At 41.6% G+C, this 27,431-nt stretch overlaps 1 protein-coding gene across 1 annotated transcript in view; it reads right to left on the bottom strand.

Moving 5' to 3' along the window:
* Positions 1-27,431, bottom strand: part of CNTLN (centlein) — a 327,152-nt gene that overhangs the window by 191,415 nt on the left and 108,306 nt on the right. The window contains exons 8-10 of the mRNA XM_044286471.1: positions 26,064-26,226; positions 20,827-21,003; positions 3,162-3,335 (exon numbers count right to left, since the gene is read on the bottom strand). Of these exons, the coding sequence (XP_044142406.1) occupies positions 3,162-3,335; positions 20,827-21,003; positions 26,064-26,226 (514 nt within the window). The remainder of the gene's footprint in view (positions 1-3,161; positions 3,336-20,826; positions 21,004-26,063; positions 26,227-27,431) is intronic.

Raw genomic sequence — 27,431 nt, 5'->3', positions numbered from 1 at the left:
AAAACTAATTATCAGCAAAGATCATGCTGCAAAAAATCCACCCCATGTGGCCATAGACATCGTAGAATTTTATGGCACCATTTTCTCATCAGTGGGGTCTCACTGCTGGGAATAAATGGAAATGAACCAGCTCTGTGACCCATTTATATGCAGAGTAGGGGTACTTCTGGCCACCAGTTGTACAGGTAACTGCAGCATAGCAGAATCGCTTTCTTAAAAAAATGCAAAACCCTTTATTTTATTTACTTTTATTTTAGTATAAAATATTTTGGACAATACGTTTTTTTTAGGTGTTCTTATGTTATTTACAGATAAAGGGGCACATTTATTAACACTGGCGTGTTAGACACCAGTCTTAACCCCCTTAGTGACCAAGACTGTTTGGGCCTTTATGACCAAGCGTTTTTCTTCCTTTTTTCATGGTCTCGTTCCAAGATCTATAACTTTTTGATTTTTTTGTCTATATAGCTTTATGAGGGCTTGTTTTTTACGGGACAAGTTGTAGTTTTTAATGGCACCATTTTGGGGTACACATAACTTTCTGATTAACTTTTATTAACTCTTTTTGGGAGGGAGATGGGGGAAAATAGCAATACTGCCACTGCGTTTTTACATTATAAATTTTACGGCGTTCATTTTTCGGTACAAATAACATAATATCTTTATTCTCTGGGTCAGTACGATTACAGTGATACTAAATACTACTAATTTTTTTTTTTTCAATAAAACCCCTTTTATTAACCAAAAAAATGATTTTGCATTGCCACTTCACAAGACCCATAACTTTTTTTTTCTTTTTCTATGGAGTTGTGTGAGGGCTTGATTTTTGAGGGACAACTTGTATTTTTCATTGGTATCATTTTGGAGTAAATGGCGCTTTTTGATCGCTTGTTGTTACGTTTTTTTCGGTGGAAACTAAGAATAAATTAGAAATTCTGTCTTTTTTTTATTTTTATTTTTTACGGCGTTCACCATAGGGGATAATTTATGTAATATTTATGTAGTCCGGGTCGTTACAGACGCGGCAATACCAAACATATGGGGGATATTCTCTTTTTGCAATTTTTTTCATTGAAAAGCGTATTTTCAATGGAAAAAAAAAGCATATTTTTTTATTTAATAAATGTGTATTTAAAAAAAAAAAAAAATTTACTACTTAAAAGTCCAACAAGGGGACTATAATATACAGTATTTTGATTGCTTTTAAAATGTAATGCATTATCTCTATAAATGCATTACATTTCAATAGCAATGCTATTCAAACCTTGACCAGCAGGCTGCGCCAGAGAGGCACAGCCTGCTGGAGAGAACTGAACACAGGCTCGGGGCCCTAAACGGAAGCAAGGTAAGCTTCCGAACACATCAGCACCCCACGATCTTATTTTCGGGGTGCTGATGGGAGACAGAGGGAGTCCGCTCCCTGTGTCACCACTTTACATGCAGCGGGCGCCATTGCGCCCGGCATGTAAAGGGTTAAACAGCCCGGATCGGCACTCCTGCCGGTCCGGGCTGTTAGAGCAGGTTCCCGGCTCTCATGTGAGAGCCGGGTCCGCGCTCCCCGCTGCACGGGGGAGCCGTGCAGCGCTTAGACCGGGCCGCCGTAAAAACGCGGCGGCCCAGCCTAAGGCCCCTTAGTGACCGCCGTAAAAACACGTATGGGTGGTCACTAAGGGGTTAATAAGCCCTATAGCTGTCGGTGGATCCGCCGAAGTAATGTAGAGGTGCCGGTCCTGTACATAACTTCAGCGTATCCACCGCCGCTTCTAAATGTTAGGGCTCATGCACACGACCGTATTTTCTTTCCACGGCCGTTTTGTGTGTTTTTTTTTTTTTGCGGACCATATGAAGAACAATTCATTTCAACGGGTCCGCGAAAAAAACTGAAGTTACTACGTGTGTATTCCGTTTCCATATGTCCGTTCTGCAAAGAAATAAAACATGTCCTATTATTGTCTGCATTAAGGATAGTACAGTTCTATTAGGGGCCAGCTGTTCCGTTCCGCAAAAACACTGAATGCACACGGACGTCATCCGTATTTTTTGCGGATTTTAAAATGTATATGGTCGTGTGCATGAGCCCTCATACAGCTTCCTAGCCGTCTTCCGGCCTGTCCCCCTCTCCCCAACCACTTTTTTAGATCTGGCGTGAGCGGGCAATAAGTTGCAGATTCTGCCGCACCATGTCGTCACTATGTTGTTGAATCACCAAACACCTGTTCAACTTGAGATCATCGACTTCTGCCCTTGCATCCTCATGTTAAATGTACTGCTCCAGTTTTTCCTTCTAAGCTACACTGGCATTCTTCCCATACAAGTGCTGCCTCCTCTTCAAACAGATGATCAGCAGGAGTGCTGGGAGTCAGACCTCCGCCATTCAGATATTGATGGCCTCAAGTAGAAGAAAAAAAAAAAAAACACGTACACACACACCAAAGTTCTAATACTGAAATATTATAGAAGCATAACATGTCACATGCCAGATAAGACAAGGCATGACAAGTTGTTGGAGAGAGTGGTAAAGAATTCCACTGTCAAGGCCCCATACACAATAATCCAGGGGCTGACTTGGCTTCCAAATTCCCCAGATCTAAAGTCTGATCGAAGACCTACCTTTCAACTTAAACTCAAAGAATCTGCTTATGTCTTGGTTCCAGATATCACAAGGACTCATCAGAGGTCTTGTGAAGTCCATGCCTAGATGGGTCAGAGCTATTTTGTGGCACAAGTTGGATCTCCACAATGCTAAGCATGTGGGTATTGACCAGACATTGGTCCCTCTATGTCATTTGGGCTTTAGAACACAATAGAAATGAATACCACTTGATCGATGCCTCTAAAACTTTACCAATAATCAAATGAAACAAAAAAAGCTCAATACAATGGAGAAAAAAAACCTGGATTAAAGGAAAATCATTGTCGGTAGGGTGTGCAGACAGGAAGTAGCAACTTCAGAGAAAGTTCATTCTAAACGTTATAATCATGCCATGTAACAAAATATAACAAGCCTTTGGCAAATAGTTTAATCATTCTTCCAAGCAGTTGCAAAAATTATAAGGTAGACTTATTAAAAAGTTAGTTCCTGAAATCCTAGTGGGAAAAGCTTTTTGATTCGAATAACCTGGAATTGACACAAATGCACCAGACAATAAAAGACTTCTTACCTTATGTGTTCTCCCAGCCCTCAGGATGCTGCTCTCAAGTGCATCCCTTCTACAATTATTTACTTGGGTTAACGGCAGATCCACTGCTTTAAGTCTGTCCTGTAGAAATTTTATTTCGGATTTCTGTGAAGCTATTATGAGTTCCAGTTCCACCAGGGATGGGTGTTCCGAGTCCTGCAGTAATTAAAATCATAATTAAATTGGAAATGATATCGCACAATTAATAGATCACACACAGATTTCGGTAAAGGGGCCATTATAGTCAAACTTCTATTCATTAGAACAGGATGCAGAACCTTGTTTGGTCTGTTTGGCACTCATCCAAAGTGAATGGGTGGAACGATTGCTGCCACAGTCATTCCTCCCTCACTCAGTCCCTGATTACTCTGTACTGTATCTTTCATTCTGAGAAGAGATGCAAATGAGCCGACAAACGTGCTATTCCTGGTTTATCAGCTGATAGGTGGCACGATTATACAGGCCAGTTATCATCGATGTATAATTGAGTGCTATCCACCAATCTGAGTAAAAAAAGCAGACGCCGTAATAAATGCCTTCGGTCCCCTCCCCCTTCTTGGGCTAGAGTGCTGGAGCAGGACTTGTAATCCAGCGCTGTGTGCCGCTCCAGTCCACAGCGGATTACATAAGGAACCGTGGCTCTGCAGGCCACATGCAGCCCATGGGTGGTGCACCCCTGCATTAGAACCATCTGCTCTTCATTTGTTTGCTTGGCTTCAACAATTTCAACCACATTTACAGAAGTACATTCTATTATACAAGCCAGCGCTTGAAGCGCGTCACTCACTGCTGCCCGTGACTCCTTCCATAAGGGAAGCGTTCACTAGTATTTGCTTTATATTATGCACTGCCGGGGACAAAAAGTTCGTCTTTTAAAGTGAAAAATATGGTAATACTATAAATGTCAGTCCAAAATTGGGTGTTTCAAAAGAGTGTTTCAAGTAAAAACTAAAAATAATTATGAAATTTCTTAATAGTTCTAATTAGGGATGAGCGAATCAACTTCGGATGAAACATCCAAAGTTGATTCGCATAAAACTTTGTTCTAATACTGTACGGAGCAGGAGCTAGCAGTGGTACCTTGGAACCGAACCCGAGTTCGGGAAATGTTTTTTTACAGTATAAATCAATTTCTGAAGTTATTATGCGAAATCTCGCGAGACTTCACAAAGTAATAACTTTGGCTCATCGGAGCCAATACGTTCTAATACTGTACAGAGCGCTTGCTCCTTAGTACAGTATTGAAACAAAGTTTTATGTGAATCGACTTTGGATGTTTTATCCCTAGTTCTAATGGCTAACTGAAAAGATGATGACCAAATTGCTAGCTTTAAAGACTACTCGGGTCTCTTCATCAGGCATATTCATGGTCAAATGTGACCACAGCATACGGGAGTGAAAAACTCCGGAAGCGCGTGCTTTGGGGTGTGTACTGGCTCCCTCTAGCAAGGATCAGGGGAGCCGGATGGTGTGTGCAGCAGCCTCTGTACTCCTGAATGAAACAAAGCTACCGCACATTAGTTCCTATGGAGCCCCTGAAAAAACGAATGTGCGGTAGTTTCTAAGAAAGGCATTAGTGAACGCAAGAAAAACTATACATATGTGGCATTGCCATAATCATACTGACTTGGAGAATGAAATTAACAGGTCAGTTTTACCGCAAACACTATAAAAACAAAACCCATAAAACTGTAGTGGAATTATAATAAATTTTTTTCCAATTTCACCAATTTCTCCCAGCTCCCCATTACATTGTGCAGCTTGTCCCACAAAAAACAAGCCCTCATACAGCTATGTGAACAGAAAAAAATAAATAAAAATGATGGTCCCAGAAAGGCACAGAGTGAAAAGAGAACACAAAAACAAAAAAATCCCCGGGGTTGAAAGAGTTAAAAAGAATGTGTCGTTTAGAATTTTTTTCTTTCAAGTAAAAACAGATCAGTGACATATTCTTTTTTTCTATCTTTTATTTTATCATCTATGCCAGATTCTGGGGCAACCATCTTGCCTGAGCTGTGGTTAACAACATTTAGAGGTATACTTTACACCAGCCACAATAGACCGACTTCATTGACTACGACGAGAGGGTTTTCTAGGTATGCTCTGTGACCTGTGCAGAAGTCATTTTACAAGGAGGGGAGTAGATAAGCTGTGACATCACTTCTTGTGAAAAGTGGATTCTGCGTCATCTAGCTCATTCAGACGGCTTTATGTTTTTTGCTGTCCGCAGTTTTTTTGGTTTTTTTTGCGGACAGTTCAGCATTCTGCATTTTTGCGGACCCATAGACTTCAATGGGGCCACCTCCTGATTTTCACTGACAAGTATAGGACAGGGCTGTGGAACGGGAAAAAAGAAGATGCGGACAGCACACGATGTGCTGTCTGCCTCTTTTGGGACCCCCATAGAAGTGAATGGGTACACTTCTAATCCGCAGATCAGATGCGGAAAGCAACATACAACTGTCTGAATGAGTCCTAATGGTGATATTTGTTATTGTAATCCTGCCAGGGATGATAAAGAGATGACTACTGAAAAGTGGATTTGCACAGGACATATTAGATTTAGGATGAGGAATATAAACACCAATAAGTATATAAAAATATATAACAAAAAAAACTTGATTTTGATCATTTTCTGATTAGGCATTACATGTGGTCTTGAGAAGGTAGAGAATATTCCTAACGTTACCCATGAGCTGTCAGATGGGTCCTAAGCGCTGGGGAGATTGTCTAGGTATGATGATCTCTATACAGTAAAATCTCAATCATACTCACACAAATTCAGTAAAGTGCGGTTTTCAATCTGCTAACTATGCATTCCATAATAGCCTGTAATTATTAAAAACTGACAAGGAAGCTCCGCCACCTGTGTTTGTATGGAGCCAGGTAATGAAAAAACAACAACGCTGTCATCACCTCTCAATTCCTGATTGCATTATCAAAACTGGAGCAGAGTTTGGCATCTGGGTGTGACCTTGTTAACTGCTAGGGTAATTAAGTTTATTCAGTGGGGAAAAAGGATGATAAATTATTAGCAAGAAGATTTTGTTCACATTTTATTAAATTGGCCTGTCAAAGGGTCGGCCAAATTACCAAGGGCCTCGTTTATTGGAGACCAGCCATATTGCCACATCTGTTACAATTATTTATAATTTCAGCAGTTGAAAACCAACCGAGTTAGGCATCCGCCATGTAAAGTAATTTACAAATTATCTGATGAGGGAGTGTTTTAGCTTTTCCCTCATTTCTAGCCAGCAGAAAGCCGCGCTGTAATTACAGAACACGATTAGGTTCTTTGGGGAACTTAACTTGCACTCGTAGCCGTAGTAAGATGCAGCAAGAACATATGGAGGAGCTTGTGCTTCAACTCCCTGAAGCTCGTGACCCGCCTGCCGCTGAGCCCTTGAGTTGAATTTGAATGAGAGTGCCATGGCTAATGTTCTACACATGCACCATTTATGCCACAAAACAAATCGGATCACTGTTAATTATGAAGCAGCTATAATCAGGCCTTCACATCTGTGTAATGTGAGGCGCAGTAGGCAGGATTCCAGTAATGTATGACTACCTTTGGGTCACAAATTGTGAGCCATATTGCCTCGGTTGTAGTTTACTGAAATCAAAGCAACTCCTCTGATACAAGTCCAAAACAAGGAGATTTTTATCCAGCTGTTTTCTCCCGCTTTTGGAGCTTTATTTTTGTCTTTCGGAACAAGAGCGTTTCTTTAGCAGCTATTGACCAGGGTAGTTAAAGCATATGGCACCGGTTCATTAATGAACACGAACACCAAGAGCTCTAATTTAATGAATCCGCTTGAGCCATAAAAATCAGATTAGGTTTATGCCTGTCATCTCCCCCCACCCCACCCCTCCTCTGTTGTGTGAAATGAGTGTACTGAACTTAAATCGACTTTTCCGCGCTTCTGCAAAAAGCCTTAACATCATCTCCCAAATAACGTGTTAGCCCTTTTTGTGCAAACTGCGGGCAGGAGAAGAAAAAACATTCACAGGCAGCCGCCTTTCATTGCCGTTAATATGGCATTAATTGAAGCGGGGTCGAACATTTATCTTTGAGAGAACACAACCTGGCAACCACCTTCTCAAAAACACTTTATTCAATGAAAAATCTTCCTTATAGTAAAGCAGCTAAATATGTTGCACCCAGATGGCAAACCAGCTACAGTTTAATTAATCCACCTTAAGTCATTGAGTGTTCAGTATGGGTAATAACATTTTGAATAATTACATACAAAAAAATGCTCTGAATTTCATTAGCGAAACAAAGCAGAACCTCTGCAAAACTTCCATATAATCACCCTCATATGCATAGGTTACAAGGCTGCTAGGGCATAGCCTTGCTATATGCCAGATTAGGCTTACATGAAAGCACACAAACTATGTGATGATATAGCGCACAGAGTAAGAGGATAACCATCCTCCACTGCTTATTGCAGGAAAAGACACGTGAATGTAGCTGTGTAATTATTCTCATTAAACTTCATGAGACAGAAAAGGGATACATGCCAGTCATACATACAGTCAGTCATACATAAAACTTATAAAAAGACACCACTTAATAGTATGAAAAAAACAACAAAAAAGGTCCACATTTACTAATGTCAGTGCACCTAGGCAGCCAAAATCTGGAGCAAACTGGTACATTTTTTGGCGCAATTTGTCACATCTAGGTCTTGAGAATTCCTCTGCGCACCTAACAAGAAAAAGGGGCATGACTGAACAGAAAGGGGGTGTGGCCTATTATACATTTAGGGCGCCCCCCCCCCCTTTTTTCATGGTGCCGTTTACTGTGATTAGGTTCCCTGGTCCATTGGCTGAAAAACACCCCCAAAGCATTAGGTTCCCACCACTATGTTTGACAGTGGGGATGGTGTTCTTTGGGTTGAAGGCTTCTCCTTTTTTACGCCAAATTCAATACAATTTTGTTTCATCTCACCATAAAACAGAAGACTAAAAGTCTTCTTCTTTGTCCAGATGTCACGGATGGTGTAACAGAAAACAAGAAGTTACAAATAAGGATCCGACTGGCTTGATCCAAAACGAAGGAACAAAAGGGTGACCCCTATTTAAGCCCTGAAACTTTCCCTGTCTTCTCAGCCCATGCAAAGATCTCTATGATAGAAAATTGCATGCCCTCGTGCCTCGACTGTATGACACCTGAACACCCTATAATAGTGAGGGGACACGACCACCGGCTCCCTACACTCAATACGGAGGGAGTCAGGGTTACCTAGGATCAAGCAAACAGGAAAACACAAATCAAATCAATGAACAGACTTATCGGTAGAAGGATCAGTTGTAGCATCCAGCATGTACACACTCCAGGAAGTTGTATAAACCGCAAAGTGATGCAGTATGTGAAGGGATTTAAAGGGATGCAATCAGTGCAACTACATGACAGCTTAGAGAGAGGCTAAGGAGATGACAAAACAAAAGCAAAACAAAAGAACCTCAAGCAGGAGGTTCTGAAGAACGTCTGTCAGAGCTTCTCAGATGTCTGGTGGTGACACCAGATGAGCTTTTGCAAAGGCCAAGCAAGCTTTTGTGTGCCTTATCTGGAGAAGTGGCGTTCTCCTTGGTCTGCATCCGTGGAACCCAGCAGTGTGCACATTGCCACCAGCAGAACCCAGATTCACCAGGAGGGCCTTGGTGGTAATCCTTGGATTCTTTTTCACCTCTCTAACTATCCTCCTAATCAGCACAGGTGTAACTTTTGGCTTCCGACCACGTCCTCTGAGATTTTCCACAGTGCGGAACATCGTGTATTTTTTGCTCAAATGTAAATATAAGATGAGAATTTATAATATTGCCTCTTGTACATCGTCTTATTATCCTTTGGGAGACACCTATGTCATTTCCCGTCAAAAAATTACTTGCTGGTTGAATAAAAGTAACTAAGTCAAAATTTGCCAGGGGTATGAATAATTATGGGCAGCACTGTACATTTGCAGAAGTGGCTACCTCGGTTTAGACCATGCATTTCTACCCATCTGTTCAAGGCTTTTTATTTTTATATTTCTCTTGCTTATTTAGCGCCACCCTATTCCATAGTGCTTTTTTACAGACAACATCAGTTGCTGCCCCCAGTGGGGCTAACAATCTAAATTCTCTATCAGTATGTCTTTGGAGTGTGAAAGAAAACCCTGAGGAAACCCATGCAAAGACATAAAAAAACATACAAACTCCAGTTTGCCCTTGGTCGGAGTCAAACTCAAGACTCCAGTGCTGCAAAGAAACAGTGCTACCCACTGAGCCAAATATAGCTGTATCCTATATTGACAAACCAAAAAAGACAAAGGTGGCATTAGCAGGAGGTGCTCAAACCCACATGCAGTCGTGCATATATACAGGGGAGCAAATCCTGCACTTGTGGCCCGTTGCCAATGGCGATCCCCAGCAAAATGCATACGGTGGAGGATGCCCGCGGCGAACCACAAGTACCACAATAGACATCTCACACAAGGTAACAAGTGCGGATGTCATAATCAATATAACAAAACAATAACAAATACAGGTGCACTCTGCGGTCTCACTAAACCCTCAAACCGATTTTAAAATTGAGAGATTAGTCAACATGTCCTACGGTGTAGAACATGTCTAAGCCCGGGCACCACGTCAAGGTTTCTCAAGTAGCCCGGGCTACTTGAGAAACCTTGACGTGGTGCCTGGGCTTAGACATGTTCTACACCGTAGGACATGTTGACTAATCTCTCAATTTTAAAATCAGTTTGAGGGTTTAGTGAGACTGCAGAGTGCACCTGTATTTGTTATTGTTTTGTTATATTGTTATATTGATTATGACATCCGCACTTGTTACCTTGTGTGAGATGTCTATTGTGGTTCGCCGCGGGCATCCTCCACTGTATGCATTTTGCTGGGGATCGCTATTAGCAACGGGCCACAAGTGCAGGATTTGCTCCCCTGTATATATGCACGACTGCATGTGGGTTTGAGCACCTCCTGCTAATGCCACCTTGTCTTTTTTGGTTTGTACATATAGATTCCTGGAGGTGTATAAACTCCAATTTAAATGTACCTGTTTTCCATCTACAGGCCACATTTAGGTGCACCTGTGAGGCCTGGGCCATATCAGTCAGTCTTGAGTGGGACTCGCAGACTCCTCCCTCCTCCCATTGCAAGCATAGTTACATGCTGGAGGTAACTGGTGAGCTGTTTGTGAGTCGGCCTCATGCTCCTGTAATTTGCCCACTGGCTCCTGGTATCGCCCATACGGCGCAGGTAGGAAAGTGTTAGGTCCCGGGCTACTTGAGAAACCTTGACGTGGTGCCCGGGCTTAGACATGTTCTACACCATAGGACATGTTGACTAATCTCTCAATTTTAAAATCAGTTTGAGGGTTTAGTGAGACTGCAGAGTGCACCTGTATTTGTTATTGTTTTGTATCCTATATTGCCCTGAATTAATTTTTCAGACCTAGGCCCAGTTGAGGCAAGTCTAATGTAGGTTGTTCCCATCTAAAAGAGGCCCTGATGTTACTGGTAGATGGGTCCACACAAGTGCCTCAAATTTTTCATGCACGGCAATTATAGCAACAATCCAGTTCAGAGCAATTCCTGTCTTATCAATGTCTTTGTGCTGCTACATGTAGTGTTTGCTTTTGCATGTCAGGCATGGTAGAGTGCCCTTTTATGTTCCTCTCATATTATTTGGAGATGCTAGCTTTGTGTTTTGCATTGTAAATTTTTAGCTGTGTCTGCCTTCATATAGACCTGGTTGAGTTCTTTTTTCTTTTGGATATTTCAGGCCAATCATGATTAGTTGGAAAATGTCATTTGGTTATGTTTGTGTTTGTTGTTTTAAAAAAATAAAATAAAATGAATGACACTCCACTGCCCTATTTTTTATTATTATTTATTTTACGCACTTACATAGTGCTGACATATTCAACAGCGCTTTACAGACATTAGCATCAAGCTGTCCCCAATGGGGCTCACAATGCAAGTTCCCTATACATATATATTTTGAGTGTGGGTGGAAACCAGATGAAACCCACGCAAACACGGGGAGAACATACAAACTCTACCTACAAGATGTGATACTATAATTCTCAGTGTACATTACATGTTCTGGTCATGCACAAGGTATGAAAGGGATAGTAAGCAAGCACTGCTTAGTGGTGTGGTAGGGTAGCAGCTGAAGAGTGATTTTACCAACCTCTGTCTGCTCCATAATAGAGACTGTGCTAAAGCCTAATGCTTGGGGCCAGCACAGACTCTCAAGAGGGTTCACACAAATAAAATGCCAGGGCTACATCCATCTAGTCAGACACTGACATTTTATGAAAAGTAATACTTACACTAGAGGGCAACTTTAATAGCTTCCCTACAATCCTTAACAACAACTTTGCCTTAACCCCACATTCTGCATAGTAGCACAAAACTAACAAGGTGGTCCCACAGATGTTCAATTGAGTTTAAGTTTGGGGAATTAGGGTGCCAGGGTAGTACTTGAAAGCCCTGGTCATGCTTTTCCAACCAATGATGGACATTTCTCACCATATGACATGTCACATTGTCTTGCTGGAAGATACCATCCACCCCAGGCAAGACAATCAGAAAGTATGGGTGTACGTGTCCGGATTCATACACAAATCGGTTAAGAGTGCCTTCTACATGGATGGGTGGTCCCAGTCCCCAGAGAATGCCAGAAAAACATTCCCCAGACCATAACGCTGCCACCATCAACCTAAGTTTGCCCAGCAAGGGTTGCAGGGAGTTTTGTTCTCGGATGTTCCTCACTTAACAAGCAAACATCCATCCGTTCGATGAAGTAGAAAATGTGACTCATCGTAGAAGGCAACCTTTTGCGGAGGGCCAATGCTGCGAAAACCAAAGCCCTTTCTGCCGATGCAACTTTGTTAGCAGAGGTGCAGTGACCATCCGTCTGCCTCTGAGCCCCATGCACATCAGAGTTCACTGAACTGTTGTTTTAGACACATGTCTGATAGCCCGCTGGTTCATTTTGGCAGTGAGCTGCTCCACTATTCCATGGAATGTAGTGCTCCTCAGTTTCTATTTCATTTATTCTCAATGGTGCCATTTGTCCACAATACACTTTCACCACAGCAGCATACGTACAGTTCATAAAACTGATCAGTTTCAGACATACTGCCACCCTTGTCCCAAAAAAATATAAAAAAACATCCCTTTTTGCAACTCTGATAACTCGTCCCTTTTACCTATGACAGCAACGAGGGATATGTGTGCAGACAGATTGCACAACTATCATAGTCACCAAGTCAGTTCACGACACGTAACTTCCTCCGTGAGCTACGTGCTGCTGACGTGGAAAGTAGGAATGGTCATAATAATGTGACTCAGCTGTGCATATACAAACACATAACAGCATTGCATCGAGTCCGAGCTGCAACTTGCTGCGTTTCCTTCTGATCAGCCCTTTGAACATTTCAGTAGCGATTTCACACTAAAGTCAACTCCTGCGAATGGCCATGTTTTAACAGTTGCAAGAGAATTATATATCAGGAGAAAGCGTACACCTGTCAGATCTTCCATTACAAATAAAAATATTCAATTCCAGTTAATTACAGTGCTTCCATGGACCCCGGGTCTACTAAACCAGCCTTTGATGTCAGCAGGTACATGTACAAACTTAAGATACAAGACAGCTAGACACAGACTGCATTTGTTCAGTAAACACAATTAAATATTTATTCATCACACTGATAAAATTTATATTCAAAAGAGAATACATTTTCTAATTACCGAGTCACAATGTGATATATACAGATTTTACAAATGACTGATAACGACCACAATTGAAGAAGACATTGCTCAGGGGTTGTGTAGCCAGTAATATTCATGACCAATCCTCAGGATAGTTCATCAATATCTGATCAGTGGGGGTCTGACTCCAGGCACCCTTGCCGATAAGCTGTTTGAAGAGGAGGAGGCGCTTGAACGAGTGCTACTTCCTCTTCAAGATTACTCTGCGTATGGTCTTGGAAGTCTCGGTGGTATAGTATAGTTACAAGTGCTTGTTCCATTTGCCGCCTCCTCTTCAAACAGCTGATCGACAGGGGGTGCCACAATTAGATACTGATGGGTCATTAATATGATTGGCTGCACAACCCCAAAAAATAGGATTACTAGACTGGTTTTAGTTCTAAACTACAGAGCGTCCACTGAAAAATGCAGTCTAAATTACTTGGTATATTATGTTAAATTGATAAAGTAGATGAGTCACATACTGTATATGCAAAATAAAATAAAGAAAATAGGACAATTGTATATTCATAAAAATAAATCTACTTCTTTTTGATAATTATGCTCCGTTGGAACATGTTTTAGTTGTCGTCATTGCTCATTGATTGTGTGAACAAGGTGGCATGCTACAGTACTCTATCCAGGAACAATAAATCATATCCGGCATGGATTCTGTAGAAAACAAAACCTGTGATGCCCTTTCCTGCTAAACCATTCAGATTTTTAGTAATTCGCACTACTTTGTCAAGGAAGGCATTGAAAATGTCTAAAACAGTGTGGTTCAAATCATGTATTAAACTTCGACTATTATCTTTATGAGAAGCGAAACACTCTCACATATAGAAAGGAAACAGTGTGGGGTTTAGACATCACAGGGGTACCTCTATGTTGGACCTTAGCGGCAATGATGTAAGATCTTACACAAAAACCACCTGCTGCCTATCAGTCAGAAAGCTCAATGACCAGATCAATAAAGGGGAAAATTCCTTGGACCAAACATGCAGATAAGGGCTCATGCACATGAGTGTGTGCGCCCAGTGCTGCAATAGGTACTGGCCAAGTGCACACCGCTTATGGATGTGGACCTATTCACTTGAATGGGTCTGTGATCCGCAAGATATGTTCTGCACCACAAAAAATAGAACATGTTCTATTTTGTTGCGGTGCAAAGGCACGGACCAAAATCCTCCAGAAGTGCTTCCGATCCATGCCTCCGCACTGCACTGCTTGGTATCTAGCGGACTGCAGATCCATTCAAGTCCGCAATACAGGCAACACGGCCATGTGCATGAGCCCTAAGACAGTGGAAAATAACGATGAGTATAAGTTCTTTTGTCTCAACATCTTACCTTGCCTTTGGACATTTTTTTTTTATTATTAAAGGGGTTGTGCAGTGACTTAATATTGAAAATATTAAGGATAGGTCATCAATATAGGATCAGCAGGGTTCTGACACCCTTGTTGACCAGCTTTTTGAAAGGGTCGTGGAGCTTGTGCGAGCACTCTTTCCTATGTGTTGTCTCTTTTGTAGTGGCAGCGCATTGTAAGCAGTTATTACCCTGCACTGCTGCTGCAAAAGACAGGTAATTATGAAGTGGAAGCAGTGCTTGCAACACCTCAAACAGCCAATCATTGGCTGTGCCAGGAGTTGGACTCCCTGCTATGCCGATATTGATTACCCATCTTGTGGCTTATGGGAGTCTGATATGAGGCTGATAGGGAGGGTGCGATCTGAGGGCAGGTGAGGGTGCGATCTGAGGGCAGGTGAGGGTGCGATCTGAGGGCAGGTGAGGGTGCGATCTGAGGGCAGGTGAGGGTGCGATCTGAGGGCAGGTGAGGGTGCGATCTGAGGGCAGGTGAGGGTGCGATCTGAGGGCAGGTGAGGGTGCGATCTGAGGGCAGGTGAGGGTGCGATCTGAGGGCAGGTGAGGGTGCGATCTGAGGGCAGGTGAGGGTGCGATCTGAGGGCAGGTGAGGGTGCGATCTGAGGGCAGGTGAGGGTGCAATCTGAGGGCAGGTGAGGGTGCAATCTGAGGGCAGGTGAGGGTGCAATCTGAGGGCAGGTGAGGGTGCGATCTGAGGGCAGGTGAGGGTGCGATCTGAGGGCAGGTGAGGGTGCGATCTGAGGGCAGGTGAGGGTGCGATCTGAGGGCAGGTGAGGGTGCGATCTGAGGGCAGGTGAGGGTGCGATCTGAGGGCAGGTGAGGGTGCAATCTGAGGGCAGATGGAGATTGGGGCTCTGATTTTGGGGTCCGATGAAGAATGGGGGTCTGATGATAAATATTTTTTTTTTCTTACTTTCCTCCTCCAAATCCTAAGGTGCATCCTAGTCTGAAAAATATGGTAGCTTAACACAGGTCAAACATTTATTTGCCTTGTGCTAATTTGTTTCAAGCCATGGCACCCTCGGGTCGTGACTTTATAATGCGAAAGTCCACACCATAAACAGCCACGACACAAAAGCATAAGGTGAATAATTCTTCTTAAAAATAAATTAAAGGGGTTGTACCATTACAGCAACTTATCGCCTATCCAAAGGATAGGGGATGAGTCTCTGATTACCTGGGGTCTGACCGCCTCTGTAGATAACTAGAAAGGGTGGTCCACAGTGTCCTGCTTGAATGTGGTAGCGGACACACATACTTGCCACCGCACCATTCAACTCTATGGGACTGCCAGAGATACCCGAGTATAAGTGTTCATCCATCTCTGGCAGCCCAATAGAACTGAATGGAGCGGCAGCGTGTATGTATGCCACTCTATTCAAACGGGTGAACACCAACCTCCATTCTAGTGATCAGTAAGGCCCCCATTGGTCGGACCCTTGCCAAAAATACAATGTGGATAGGGGATAAGTTGTTGGAATGTTATATTTTAGGCTTTCTCAGGCCACATAACTCAGTGCCTTTAAACAGAAAATAAGGGTTGAAAATGTTTTGGAAAGTTCTGTTGGTCTGCAGATGATTCGTGGACAACAATATACCGCTAAATCTGCTAATAACATCTTGTAATACAGAACACTTGAAGACAGCGAGGTAATCCTTGCTGACATTCTTTGCAGAGCTCTTGGGTTCTGTGATTTGCAGAAGCAAAAGTTGGAGTACAGCTGTATTTGTACATTATGAAGAAAGTCTCACTCCCCGTTCTCTCTCTAATCCCAAATCAACGGTTTACTCTGGCACTGCCATTGTAAAAGATTTCCAAATAGAGGTTCACAAGCAATGTCAGAGGAAAACAAATACATAAACTAAATCCTCCAGTGGTTAAGTAATTCCCATTCAATGACTTTACACTAGACTCTATTTTAACAGGTGGCCATTATACAAACTGCTATCAGGAAGCTGGAGAGGAACGAGCTGCTGTGATTTTATTGATGTGATCACTAACCAACACTGTAATTCAGTAAAATGCTATAGACGCCTTCAGAGCCTTGTTTATTACCGATTTAAATGTATTTTGGCTAAAACAAAATAGTTTTTATCTAAATTTTGCGCAGCTTGCCTTCTGCAGCTTCTACGTTTCACAGTACAAAATGTTTTTAAAGGGCTTGTCTGGCCTTGAAGCTGACAACCTCTGGGGTCCTCTACTGTACCCCTGAATATAAAAGACCCACTCACCTGTCCGCGGTCCTACTGCTGCTACCAGTTCACAAAGGACAAGGAAGCAGCCAACCACCACTATGGCCAATCACAGACCTCAGAGGTCACATCTGCTTGTACAGTACTTCAATGCTGTGACGTAGCATTCAAGCTACTGTGACTGCTGAGGCCTGTGATTGGCCAAGCCGCTCCGTGGTCATGCTGTGACGTAGGGTTCAAGCTACTGTGACTTCTGAGGCCTGTGATTGGCCAAGCTGCTCCGTGGTCATGCTGTGACGTAGGGTTCAAGCTACTGTGACTGCTGAGGCCAGTGATTGGCCAAGCAGCTCCGTGGTCATGCTGTGACGTAGGGTTCAAGCTACTGTGACTGCTGAGGCCAGTGATTGGCCAAGCCGCTCCGTGGTCCTGCTGTGACGTAGGGTTCAAGCTAATGAGACTGTTGAGGCCTGTGATTGGCCAAGCTGTTCCGTGGTCCTGCTGTGACGTAGGGTTCAAGCTACTGTGATTGCTGAGGCCTGTGATTGACCAAGCCGCTTTGTGGTCCTGCGGGGACTGGAAGCAGCAGGGAACAGACCACTGGTGGGACCCCGAACAGGAGAGTGGGCTTTTTTTTTTATGTTCAGAGGGGCAGGGAATGTGAACACCAAGGACTGATAACACCTTTGATAAAAAAAATATATATATATCTATATGCAAGTCAAGAAATTGTTTACAAAGGTATTCATAGCCTTTAAATGATGATTTTTTTTTATTAAAGGGAAACTACGGTAGACCTTCAAACAGGATGAACTGCATTAAAGGGCTTCTTTCACCAGAAACATTGTGCTGATCTGCAACATGTGCACGGGTCAACAGAAACTAGCAGTCTGTGGCTTTATTTCTGAGTAAATGTAACTTTTAATATATGCAAATGAGCCTCTTAGTCTTGCATGTTAAGAACCTGCAGCCTCTTACAGGAAAACGTAAAGGTGTTGGCACATCTCATACACTGGGGGCACATCACTAGGATACAGATGCAAGCGAGCTAAACTTGATGGTTAACGCGTTAAGTAAAAATAAAATGGCACAAAAAGGTTTACCCTTTCAATGCATTTCAATGTCACACGATTGCACAATATAACACTGACATGTTATCAGAGTCAATTTTAGCTCTGCTACATCTCTGTTTGGCTATTTCTGGCAATCCAATAGAAATACTATTTTGGCATTAAAGGGGTTTTCTGGGATTTGAATATTGATGACGAATCCTCAGGATAGATCATCAATATCAGATCGGCACAGGCTTCCCTTCACTGTTTGCCGTCTCACCGCCAACAATGCTGCAACGAGCAGGTGTAATGAGCCTGAGCCTGTACTAGGCCTTCCAGGCTCATTACTTGCATATTACAATTTAGGCCAGCAGGTGGTAGCACTGAATTGTAATCACTCCCCTTTCCCCCCCCAAATCAACATATCCCATACTGTGAATGGCATAAAGGGAAAAAAAAAAAAAAGTAAAAATGACCGGCCGATTAGCCTTTTTTTCCATCACTTTACCTCCCAAAAAAAAGTTGTAAAAAGTAATCAAAAAGTCATACACACCCCAAAATGGAATTGACAAAAACTACAAATTATCCCACAAAAAATGAGCTCCACCACACATCTCCATAGGCATAACTATAAAAAAGTTATGGGGGTTAGAATATGGCAATGAAAAGACAAAATACATTTTTTCTAAAGTTTTTCTTTTTCTTTTTTTTGCAGGATTAAAAACAAAAACTTTGGGGTATTGCCATAATCGTACTGACATGGAGAATGAAGTGTACAAGTCAGTTTTACTGCATAAAGAACACAGTCAAAATAAAATCCATAAAACTGTGGCGGAATTGCATCATTTTTCCAATTCCACCCCATTTGGATTTTTTTTCCAGCTTCCCACTACATTATATGCAATATTAAATGGTGCCATTAGAAAATACAATTTGTACTGCCAAAAACAAGTCCTCATATGGCTATGTGAATGGCTATGTGAAAGGAAAAAAAAAAAAAAGTTATGGCTCTGGGAATTCAGGGAGCAAAAAATGAGACTGCAAAAACGGAAAATCGCTGCGTCCGGAAGGGGTTAAATGAATAAACTTCAAGTTAATATTGTCTTTTCCCACAATCCCATCTGCTCAGCTCCGCCTTCTGCCAGGGCTGCATGTGGATTATTGGGTCCCAGGTGTCCACTACTTTGTAAGGTGTTTTTTTACAGTTTGTCTGGGAAAACCCATAAACACCATAGTTCAGGACTTCCGGCGACACACATGGGCTAGCGTTAGGATGGATACGGCAGCCTGTTCCCCTGCTGAAACAGCCTGCCAGACCCTGCTAGCGCAAGTGTGAAAGTAGCCTTACTTAGAATGCTGTGTTGTGCAAGTCCTCTCTTGCTGTTCCTGGAAATGCACGAATACATTGACAACTGACACTGTTTCTACAACTGTACAGTGCCTTAAAAAAAGGATACATACCCCTTGAACTTTTCACCATTTTTTCACATTACACCCATAAAATCGAAATGTATTTTATTGCGATTTTATGAGACAGACCAGCACAAATAGCAAGTATGTGTGAAGTGAAAAGAAAATGATACATGGTTTTTCAAACTTTTTAAAAATAAACATCTGAAAAGCATGCATTTGTATTCAGCCCCCTGCACTCTGATACCCCTAAATAAAATCCAGTGTGACCAATTTTCTTCAGAAGTCACCTAATTAGTAAATAGAGTCCACCTGTGTGTAATCTATTCTCAGTATAACTGCAGCTGTTTTGTGAAGCCCTCAGAGGTTTGGTAGAGAACATTAGCGATCAAACAGCATCATGAAAATCAAGGAACACACCAGACATGTCAGGGATAAAGTTGTGGAGAAGTGTAAAGCAGGTTAGGTTACAAAAATATCCCAAGATCTGAACATCTCACGGAGCACTATTCAATTTATCATCCAAAAATGGAAAGAGTATGGCACAAGTGCAAACCTACCAAGATATGGCCACCCAACTAAACTGACAGCCCAGGCAAGGAGAGAACTAATTAGAGAAGCAGCCATGGCCCATGGTCACTCTGGAAGAGCTGCAGAGATCCACTACTCTGTCCACAGGACAACTATTAGTTGTGTACACGACAAATCTGGCCTTCATGGGCATGCTTTTCTTCAGCAGGGACAGGGAAGCTGGTCAGAGTTGATGGGAAGATAGATGGAGTTAAATACATGGCAATCCTGAAGGAAAACCTGGTAGAGGCTGCAAAATACTTTAGACTGGGGTGGAGGTTCACCTTCAAGCAGGACAACGGACCTAAATGTACAGCCACAGCTACAATGGAATGGTTTAACTTTAGATCAAAGCATATTTATGAAAAAATTTCAGCCTCTAAAAGTGCAAAGCTGGTAGAGACATAAAGTACCCCCAAAAGCTTACAGCTGTTATTGTAGAAAGGTGGTCTTACAAATAATTGACTACAGGGGGGAGGGAGGGGGCTGAATACAAATGCATGCCACACTTTCCAGATTTTTTACTTTAAAAGTTTTGAAAACCATGTATAATTTTCTTTTAACTTCACACATACTTGCTACATTGTGTTGGTCCATCAAATAAAATCCCCTTAAAAATTTCTGGGTGTAACGTGAATTTTTTTTGAAATTTGGGGGGGGGGGTCTGATCCGAGGTCTAATAATCAATGGGTGTCTATGGTCTAGCAATCAATGGGGGCCTGATCTGAAGTCTAATGAGGAATGGGCGTCTGATTTGAGGTCTGATGAAGACTGGTGGTTTGATTTGGGAGTCTAATGAAGGGGTGTCTTATGGAGTGAAAAATACGGTAAATTATCCAAATCTAAAAGCTTTTTTCTGTTTACTGTATGTGTAGAAAAAAAAAAAAGCTTCTGAACAACCGCTAAAACAATTATGAATGCTCATAATTTCCTGTTTTAATATTATTTTTGAGATGCTAAACATGCTTTTATATTATTCCAACATGTGTCTCTCTGTTGAATTCTTCTGGGACTTGAAGATAAATGCAGTAGAGAAAGGGAGAGTGAAACTTAAAATGCAATTCAGAACAATGTGACAGCCATTAAGAAATGAACAGCTAATGGACTTTACAGTCACTGTACAGACTATTCTGTAACGGGTGTGCTGTTTGCACAGTCAAGAGGTTAAAAGAAAAAGTCAATACCCGCTATTGGAAAGACTGAATGCGTATCTTATAATATTGCTGGTCTGGTGAACCACTCATAAAATATAAACACATTACAGTTCCTAATGCTGTACCTGAGGTTCTTGAGGTGACTTGGGTAATGCATTGAGGGCCTCTTGCAGTTTCACTTGCAGTTGACTAATATGCTGTTCCTTTTGATGTAGCTGCTCAGTAAGAGCAATATTACTTTGCCGCAGTTGAGTCTCACTGGACTTTGCTGTTTCATAACATGCATTCAAGTCATTATAAAGCTGACAGTGGAAAAAAAGGAATGATTAGTACACATAGGTATGAAGTGCTTCAGAAAAGGAAAAAAAAGAACATTTTTACAAGCTAGACTATAGAAGAGCACTCATTATATTGACTTATGTATGCCTCCAGGAGACATTGGAAGAAAATTGTAGTCCTTCACACGAATAATTTTTTTAACACATAACATTTTCATTATTACCATGAAGAACCACTTAAAGGGATTTGCCAATACTATAGTATTGATCAGTATTAGACTTGTGGGGGTTCAACTCTTGTCAACACAGCTGATTAACTATTTTGAGAAGCGCCACATCCTCTTCCTTCTTTACCATGGGATAAAATGTAGGCAAATGGGAGATTTCAGAGCGCTCCTGGGGTTGACTAATTTATAAAAAAAATATTTAAAAAAAAAGTGCACTGCTATGCGTTTGGAAAGTGGACCACTCTATTCCTGTGTCTTAGGAAGAGAGTAGTCCACTCGTGAAAAGCATAGCACTGTTTGCACTTGGACTGGGCATGATAAAGAAGGTTATGCCGGGCTCCTTCAAACAGCTGATCTAAGTTCCCATCCAATATTGATGCCTATCCTAACAATGGGATGTTAATTGTAAAGAACCAGATAACCGCTTAAAATAAATACAAAGAGGCCATGATTTTACATCTACGCAATTTTCTACTGAAGTCACAATTTCACACTTGCACAATGTAAGTTGGAGCCTCCAATTTATTAGGACACATTTCATTTATTAATATCTGTATTTCTTCTTTTACAGAAACTACAATTGGGCTCACTAGTCCATAAGCTGTTGGCAGCTACTGATCCTATTGTGCACTAGTGTCACTGGGGTCAAGTCATATCATTCACAGGTAAAAGGGGCTAATCAGGCCATCCCCCTAATTCATGCTCCCTATTAGTATGGGCCATTTCATTTTAAAACAATACATATATTATTAGACAATTTCACAGTGGCTCAATCTAACCTGTTACATGTGGACTGCAACCTAAAAAATGTTGGGAGATTTCCATAATAGAGGATGGAGTATGCATATGTGCATAAACAATGGGACTGTAATCCATTTTTTATGCCAGAAGTGGAGTTCTTCTGTTACATAACAGTATCTGTACTTAACTCTTAGGATTTCGTTTTTATTTTTCTTCCCCATCTTCCTTGAGCCATAACTTTTTTATTTTTCCATTCACATATCCATTGAGGGCTTATTTTCTGCAGGACAGGTTGTACTTTCTAATGCCATCATTTAATATGGCTTACAATGTAGTGGGAAACAGGGAAAAAAATTCCAAATGGGGTGGAATGGGGGAAAAAAACGCAATTTCTCCACCGTTTTACAGATTTTGTTCCTACAGCGTTCCCTTTGTGGCAAAACTGATCTGTCCCCTTCATTCTCTGGGTCAGTATGATTACAAAGATACCACATATGTTTATGTCTAAATAGTCGAAAAATAAATGAAAACTTAAAAAAAAAAAAAAAAAAATGTGTATATATTTTTCACATCACCATATTCTTACCACCATAACTTTTTTTTATAGTTTTATCTACTGGGCTGTTTTTTTGTGGGACGATTTGCAGTTTTTAGCGATACCATTTTGGAGTGTGTGAGACTTTTTGATCACATTTATTTTTTCAATAAGAGAAGCGATGAAAAAATGGCAAATCAACCATTTGACCCTTTTTTCCGTTACGCCATTTGCCATATTGGAAATAAATTTGTATATTTTAATAGAACGGTCGTTTTTGGACGCAGTGATACCCATAAAGTTTATATAGGGGGGTGATCTAACAGTTTTTTTATTTTTTTTATGGTATTGTAGCTCATGTGGTCATTAGCCGTGGGTCTCTGCTGTTTGAAACAGGGGAGAAGTGCCGGCCATGGTGCTCGCTGCATGCGCGAGTGGGCGCCATGTTTACCCATCACTCCAGCACCGTACATGTATCTGGTATGGAAAGGGCTAAAGGGGTTATCCAATATCTAAAATATCCAACCCCCCCCCCCTAAAATGCCCTGGTCCCTTGTATGGATTATACTTAACTGCTTCCAGGCACCAGCATCACTGCGGATTCCTGCACGGCCACAGCTGCATTCCCCCTATTTGCTTAGATCAAAACATCCGGAACAGGGGGTGCAACTAATAGCAGGCCGCGACAGTGACCAATCTCAAGGGGGCTCGGAGAATCAGCGGTGGCCGTGCAGGAATCTGGAGCAACATGGGTGCCGGGGAGCAGGTAAGTATAATCCATACAAGGAACCCGGGCATTTGGAGGAGAGAGATATTTTAGATATCGGATAACCCCTTTAAAGGGAACGACTCGCCTATCATTTTTTTCTGCAAATTTTCAGATTTTTCTTCTAATATCTATCTATCTAATATCTATCCATCTGTCATTCTAATCCTGCCTGTCATAATGAGATAACTTCAGAAAAGTGATCTGTACAGACCATGAAGTGGTACCTATTATTAGGCTTAGGTTCAAATTAGCGCTTGTACATCAGGCAGGCTGTATCTATTTCTCTGTATTCCGGCACTGGCGGAAACTACAGCGTTGCCGCCCGGCCCCATTAAGTATAATGGGGATCGGCAGAGATCTGGCCACAAGCCGGCAAATACACAGTGAATAGGCAGGATGAGAACCTCTGCGCATGTTGCTCAGGTTATTACTTGGTGACCAAGGCATGAAGATCCTACTTTACTTATACAGAGAGTTTTTGCAGCAGCTGATGCAACTTTTATATAAAATAATGGGGAAGATTTATTAAAACTTACACCATTCATTTTTCAGAGCTTCTTAGAAAATGAAAGGTGGAATCTGATTAGTTGCTATGGACAACTAAGTCAGTTTTTGTTTACACCAGTTTTGATAAATCTCTCCCAGTGTACCCAGTTGACAGAGATTTCTTGGTGTAGGTTTTGAGGTGCATTCTGCAGCTAAAAACCACACAGAAAACGTGTGCATTTCTCCTCCGATTGATATTGATGAGTAAGTTGTATGGTAAATTATACTTGTATTTTCATGCCACCTAAAAAAGAAGTGAAATGTTCTTTCTTGATGTGGATTCCACACCAAATCCATGCCCAGAATTCCCAATGAAATGGGTAGGATCAAAAACCGCACAGAAGTTTTACGCAAATTTGAGGTCTTTTTTTTCTGCACAGAAAAAAAACTGTTATCCTTACTGTAACTTTGTGCATTTATATGGTCACAGAAATATATGTACTTGCTGTGTGCGTTTTGTGGTCTGCAACCTACAGATCCCAAAAATGTGAATGCAGTTCGTGAGCAAGTCGCATTTTGTTGGGGAACCATTGACGTCCATGGGTCCACACGTTGTGAACAAGTAAAAGACATGTTCTATATTTTCTGCATCTGTGTCCGTTCCACAAAAGTTCGAACAGGTCTTATACTTGTGTGTGTGTGTATATACAGTGGATATAAAAAGTCTACACACCCCTGCTAAAATGTCATGTATCTGTGATGTAAAAAAATGAGACAAAGATAAATCATTTCAGAACTTTTTCCACCTTTTAATGTGACCTATAAACTGTACAACTCAATTGAAAAACAAACAAATCTTTTAGGTGGAGGGAAGAAAATATATAAAAATAAAATATGCATATTGCATAAAATATTGCATAGGTGTGCACACCCTTAAACTAATACTTTGTTGAAGCGCCTTTTTATTTTATTACAGCACTCAGTCTTTTTAGGTATGAGTCTATCAGCATGGCACATTTTGACTTGGCAAGATTTGCCAACTCTTCTTTGCAAAAACACTCCAAATCTGTCAGAATACGAGGGCATCTCCTGTGCACAGCCCTCTACAGATCTCCCCACAGATTTTCAATTGGATACAGGTCTGGGCTCTGGCTGGGCCATTCCAAAACTTTTGTCTTCTTCTGGTGAAGCCATTCCTTTGTTGATTTGGATGTATGCTTTGGGTCGTTGTCATGCTGAAAGATGAAGTTCCTCTTCATGTTCAGCTTTCTAGCAGAAGCTTGAAGGTTTTGTACCAATATTGACTGGTATTTGGAACTGTTCATAATTCCCTGTAGCTTAACTAAGGTCCCAGTTCCAGCCGAAGAACAGCCCAAAGTATGATGCTGCCACCACCATGCTTCACTGTGGGTATGGTGTTCTTTTGGTGATGCGCAGTGTTGTTTTTGCGCCAAACATACCTTTGGGAATTATGGCCAAAAAGTTCAACTTTGGTTTCATCAGACCATAACACCTTTTCCCACATGCTTTTGGGAGACTTCAGATGTGTTTTTGCAAAATGTAGCCTGGCTTGGATGTTTTTCTTTGTAAGAAAAGGCTTTTGTCTTGCCACTCTACCCCACAGCTCAGACATATGAAGAATACTGGAGATTGTTGTCACATGTACCACACAGCCAATCCTGCAGCTCCTTTAATGTTGCTGTAAGCCTCTTGGTAGCCTCCCAGACCAGTTTTCTTCTCGTCTTTTCATCAATTTTGGAGGGACGTCCAGTTCTTGGTAATGTCACTGTTGTGCCATATTTTCCCCACTTGATGATGACCGTCTTCACTGTGTTCCATGGTATAACTAATGCCTTGGAAACTCTTTTGTACCCTTCTCCTAACTGATACCTTTTAACAATGAGATCCCTCTGATGCTTTCGAAGCTCTCTGTGGACCATGACTTTTGCTGTGGGATGCGACTAAGAAAATTTCAGGAAAGATCAACTAGAGCAGCTGAACTTTATTTGGGGTTAATCAGAGGCACTTTAAATGATGGTAGGTGTATGCTGACTCCTATTTAACATGATTTTGAATGTTTTTTTTTCTTTCCCCCACCTAAAAGATTTCAGTTTGTTTTTCAATTGAGTTGTACAGTTTATAGGTCACATTAAAAGGAGGAAAAAGTTCGGAAATGATTCATCTTTGTCTCATTTTTTTACAGCACATAAACCGGACATTTTAACAGGGATGTGTAGACTTTTTATATCCACTGTATATGTGTAATATATATATATATTTCTATATCATGGGAAAGTTTTTAGTAAAAGAAAAAGATAAATCATACTTTCTGATAGGAAATGGTCTCCGTGATGTGGGCACCTTCTTGGCTCCTCAGTACTTTTTGCGTGTCCACATTGAGTGCCTGCAGCTGCTGGATAAGTTCTGCCTGCTGTGCAGCATGCTCATTGCCTTGCTTGTAAAGGTTCTGAAGTTCTTGCAACTCCTTTCTGTTATCACATGGACCCATGGAATGAAACAGATAGAAACAAGTGAATTCACAGGATTTTCAACTTCACATACAGAGAGTAAAAGCCATAAGTGGGGAGCCATGCAATTGCGGTGCGTATCTTCTCCATCTGAAATGGCTCACCGCGTATACACCTTAACAACATTTGTGCTGTGAGAGCACTCTGTTTCCTAACAATGTACCAACCCGAAGCAGGACAGTATTGACGAAAGATGACCTACACCTACACTATTCCAGAGTACTACTGTCCACACAAAACTACAAACTAAATAGCTATGTCTTCCTAAGACTATATTGGACATTTGAGGATGACCCTGTGTCACCGGCACAATTTGACTCAAGGATGTGAAATACAAGCCAATTAGCTGTAATGACCACGTTTATTGATAGCTGAAAATATTTGACTACATCAGAGTATTAAAGCAATTGTGGACAGAGATTTAGGTATGAAAAACGAAACCAGGAAAGACTCTGCAGCGAATGTAATTGGGGGGGGGGGGGGGGCCGTCAATTTATTTTTATTTTTTAATTTAACCTCAGAGTAAGAGCCTCTGCAGTGGTTGGCCAGTGCAGTATAAATAAACAAACTAGGCCTCAAATGTGCACAGTGTACACACCCTTATTACAACCAAGTTCCTTGAGGGGCCAAGGAAGTCATCGGGCAGGCGGGGATCTCGCTGAGGGGGAGAGAAAACAGATTGGCAGGCAGAGGAAGAGGCTGGGCGGGGATAAGAGCCGAAGAGGCAGAGTTGCCTGGGCACAAACGCGCCCTCATTTACATATGCATCAAAGTTAGTTTTTGGCAGTTTTACAAGTCCACAAAAGCATATAAAGGTACCGTTTTAATCATCTGTGTTGCGGCTACAGCGCTATGGGAACTGTTAAAAAGGGGTAAATGTGCTGACAGACTCCCTTTAAGAATGCTATTATTTTCCCTTATAACCATGTTATAAGGGAAAATAATAAAATCTGCAGAACACCTAACCCAAACCCGAACTTCAGTTAAAAAGTCCAGGTTCGGGTCTGGGTACCACAGTCAGTTTTTTTATCACGTGCGTGCAAAACGCATTGCACCCGTGCGACAAAAAATGAACATTGGAATGCAATAGCAGTCAAAACTGACTGCAATTGTGTACCTACTCGCATGATTTTCCCTGAACACAGACGCAACGCATCTGGACCTAA

This window comes from Bufo gargarizans, chromosome 1 (assembly GCF_014858855.1).
Source record: "Bufo gargarizans isolate SCDJY-AF-19 chromosome 1, ASM1485885v1, whole genome shotgun sequence".
In the NCBI taxonomy this organism is placed as follows: Eukaryota; Metazoa; Chordata; class Amphibia; order Anura; family Bufonidae; genus Bufo; species Bufo gargarizans.
Note: the sequence above shows the minus strand (reverse complement) of the source record. Positions and strands in the feature narration are given on the sequence as shown.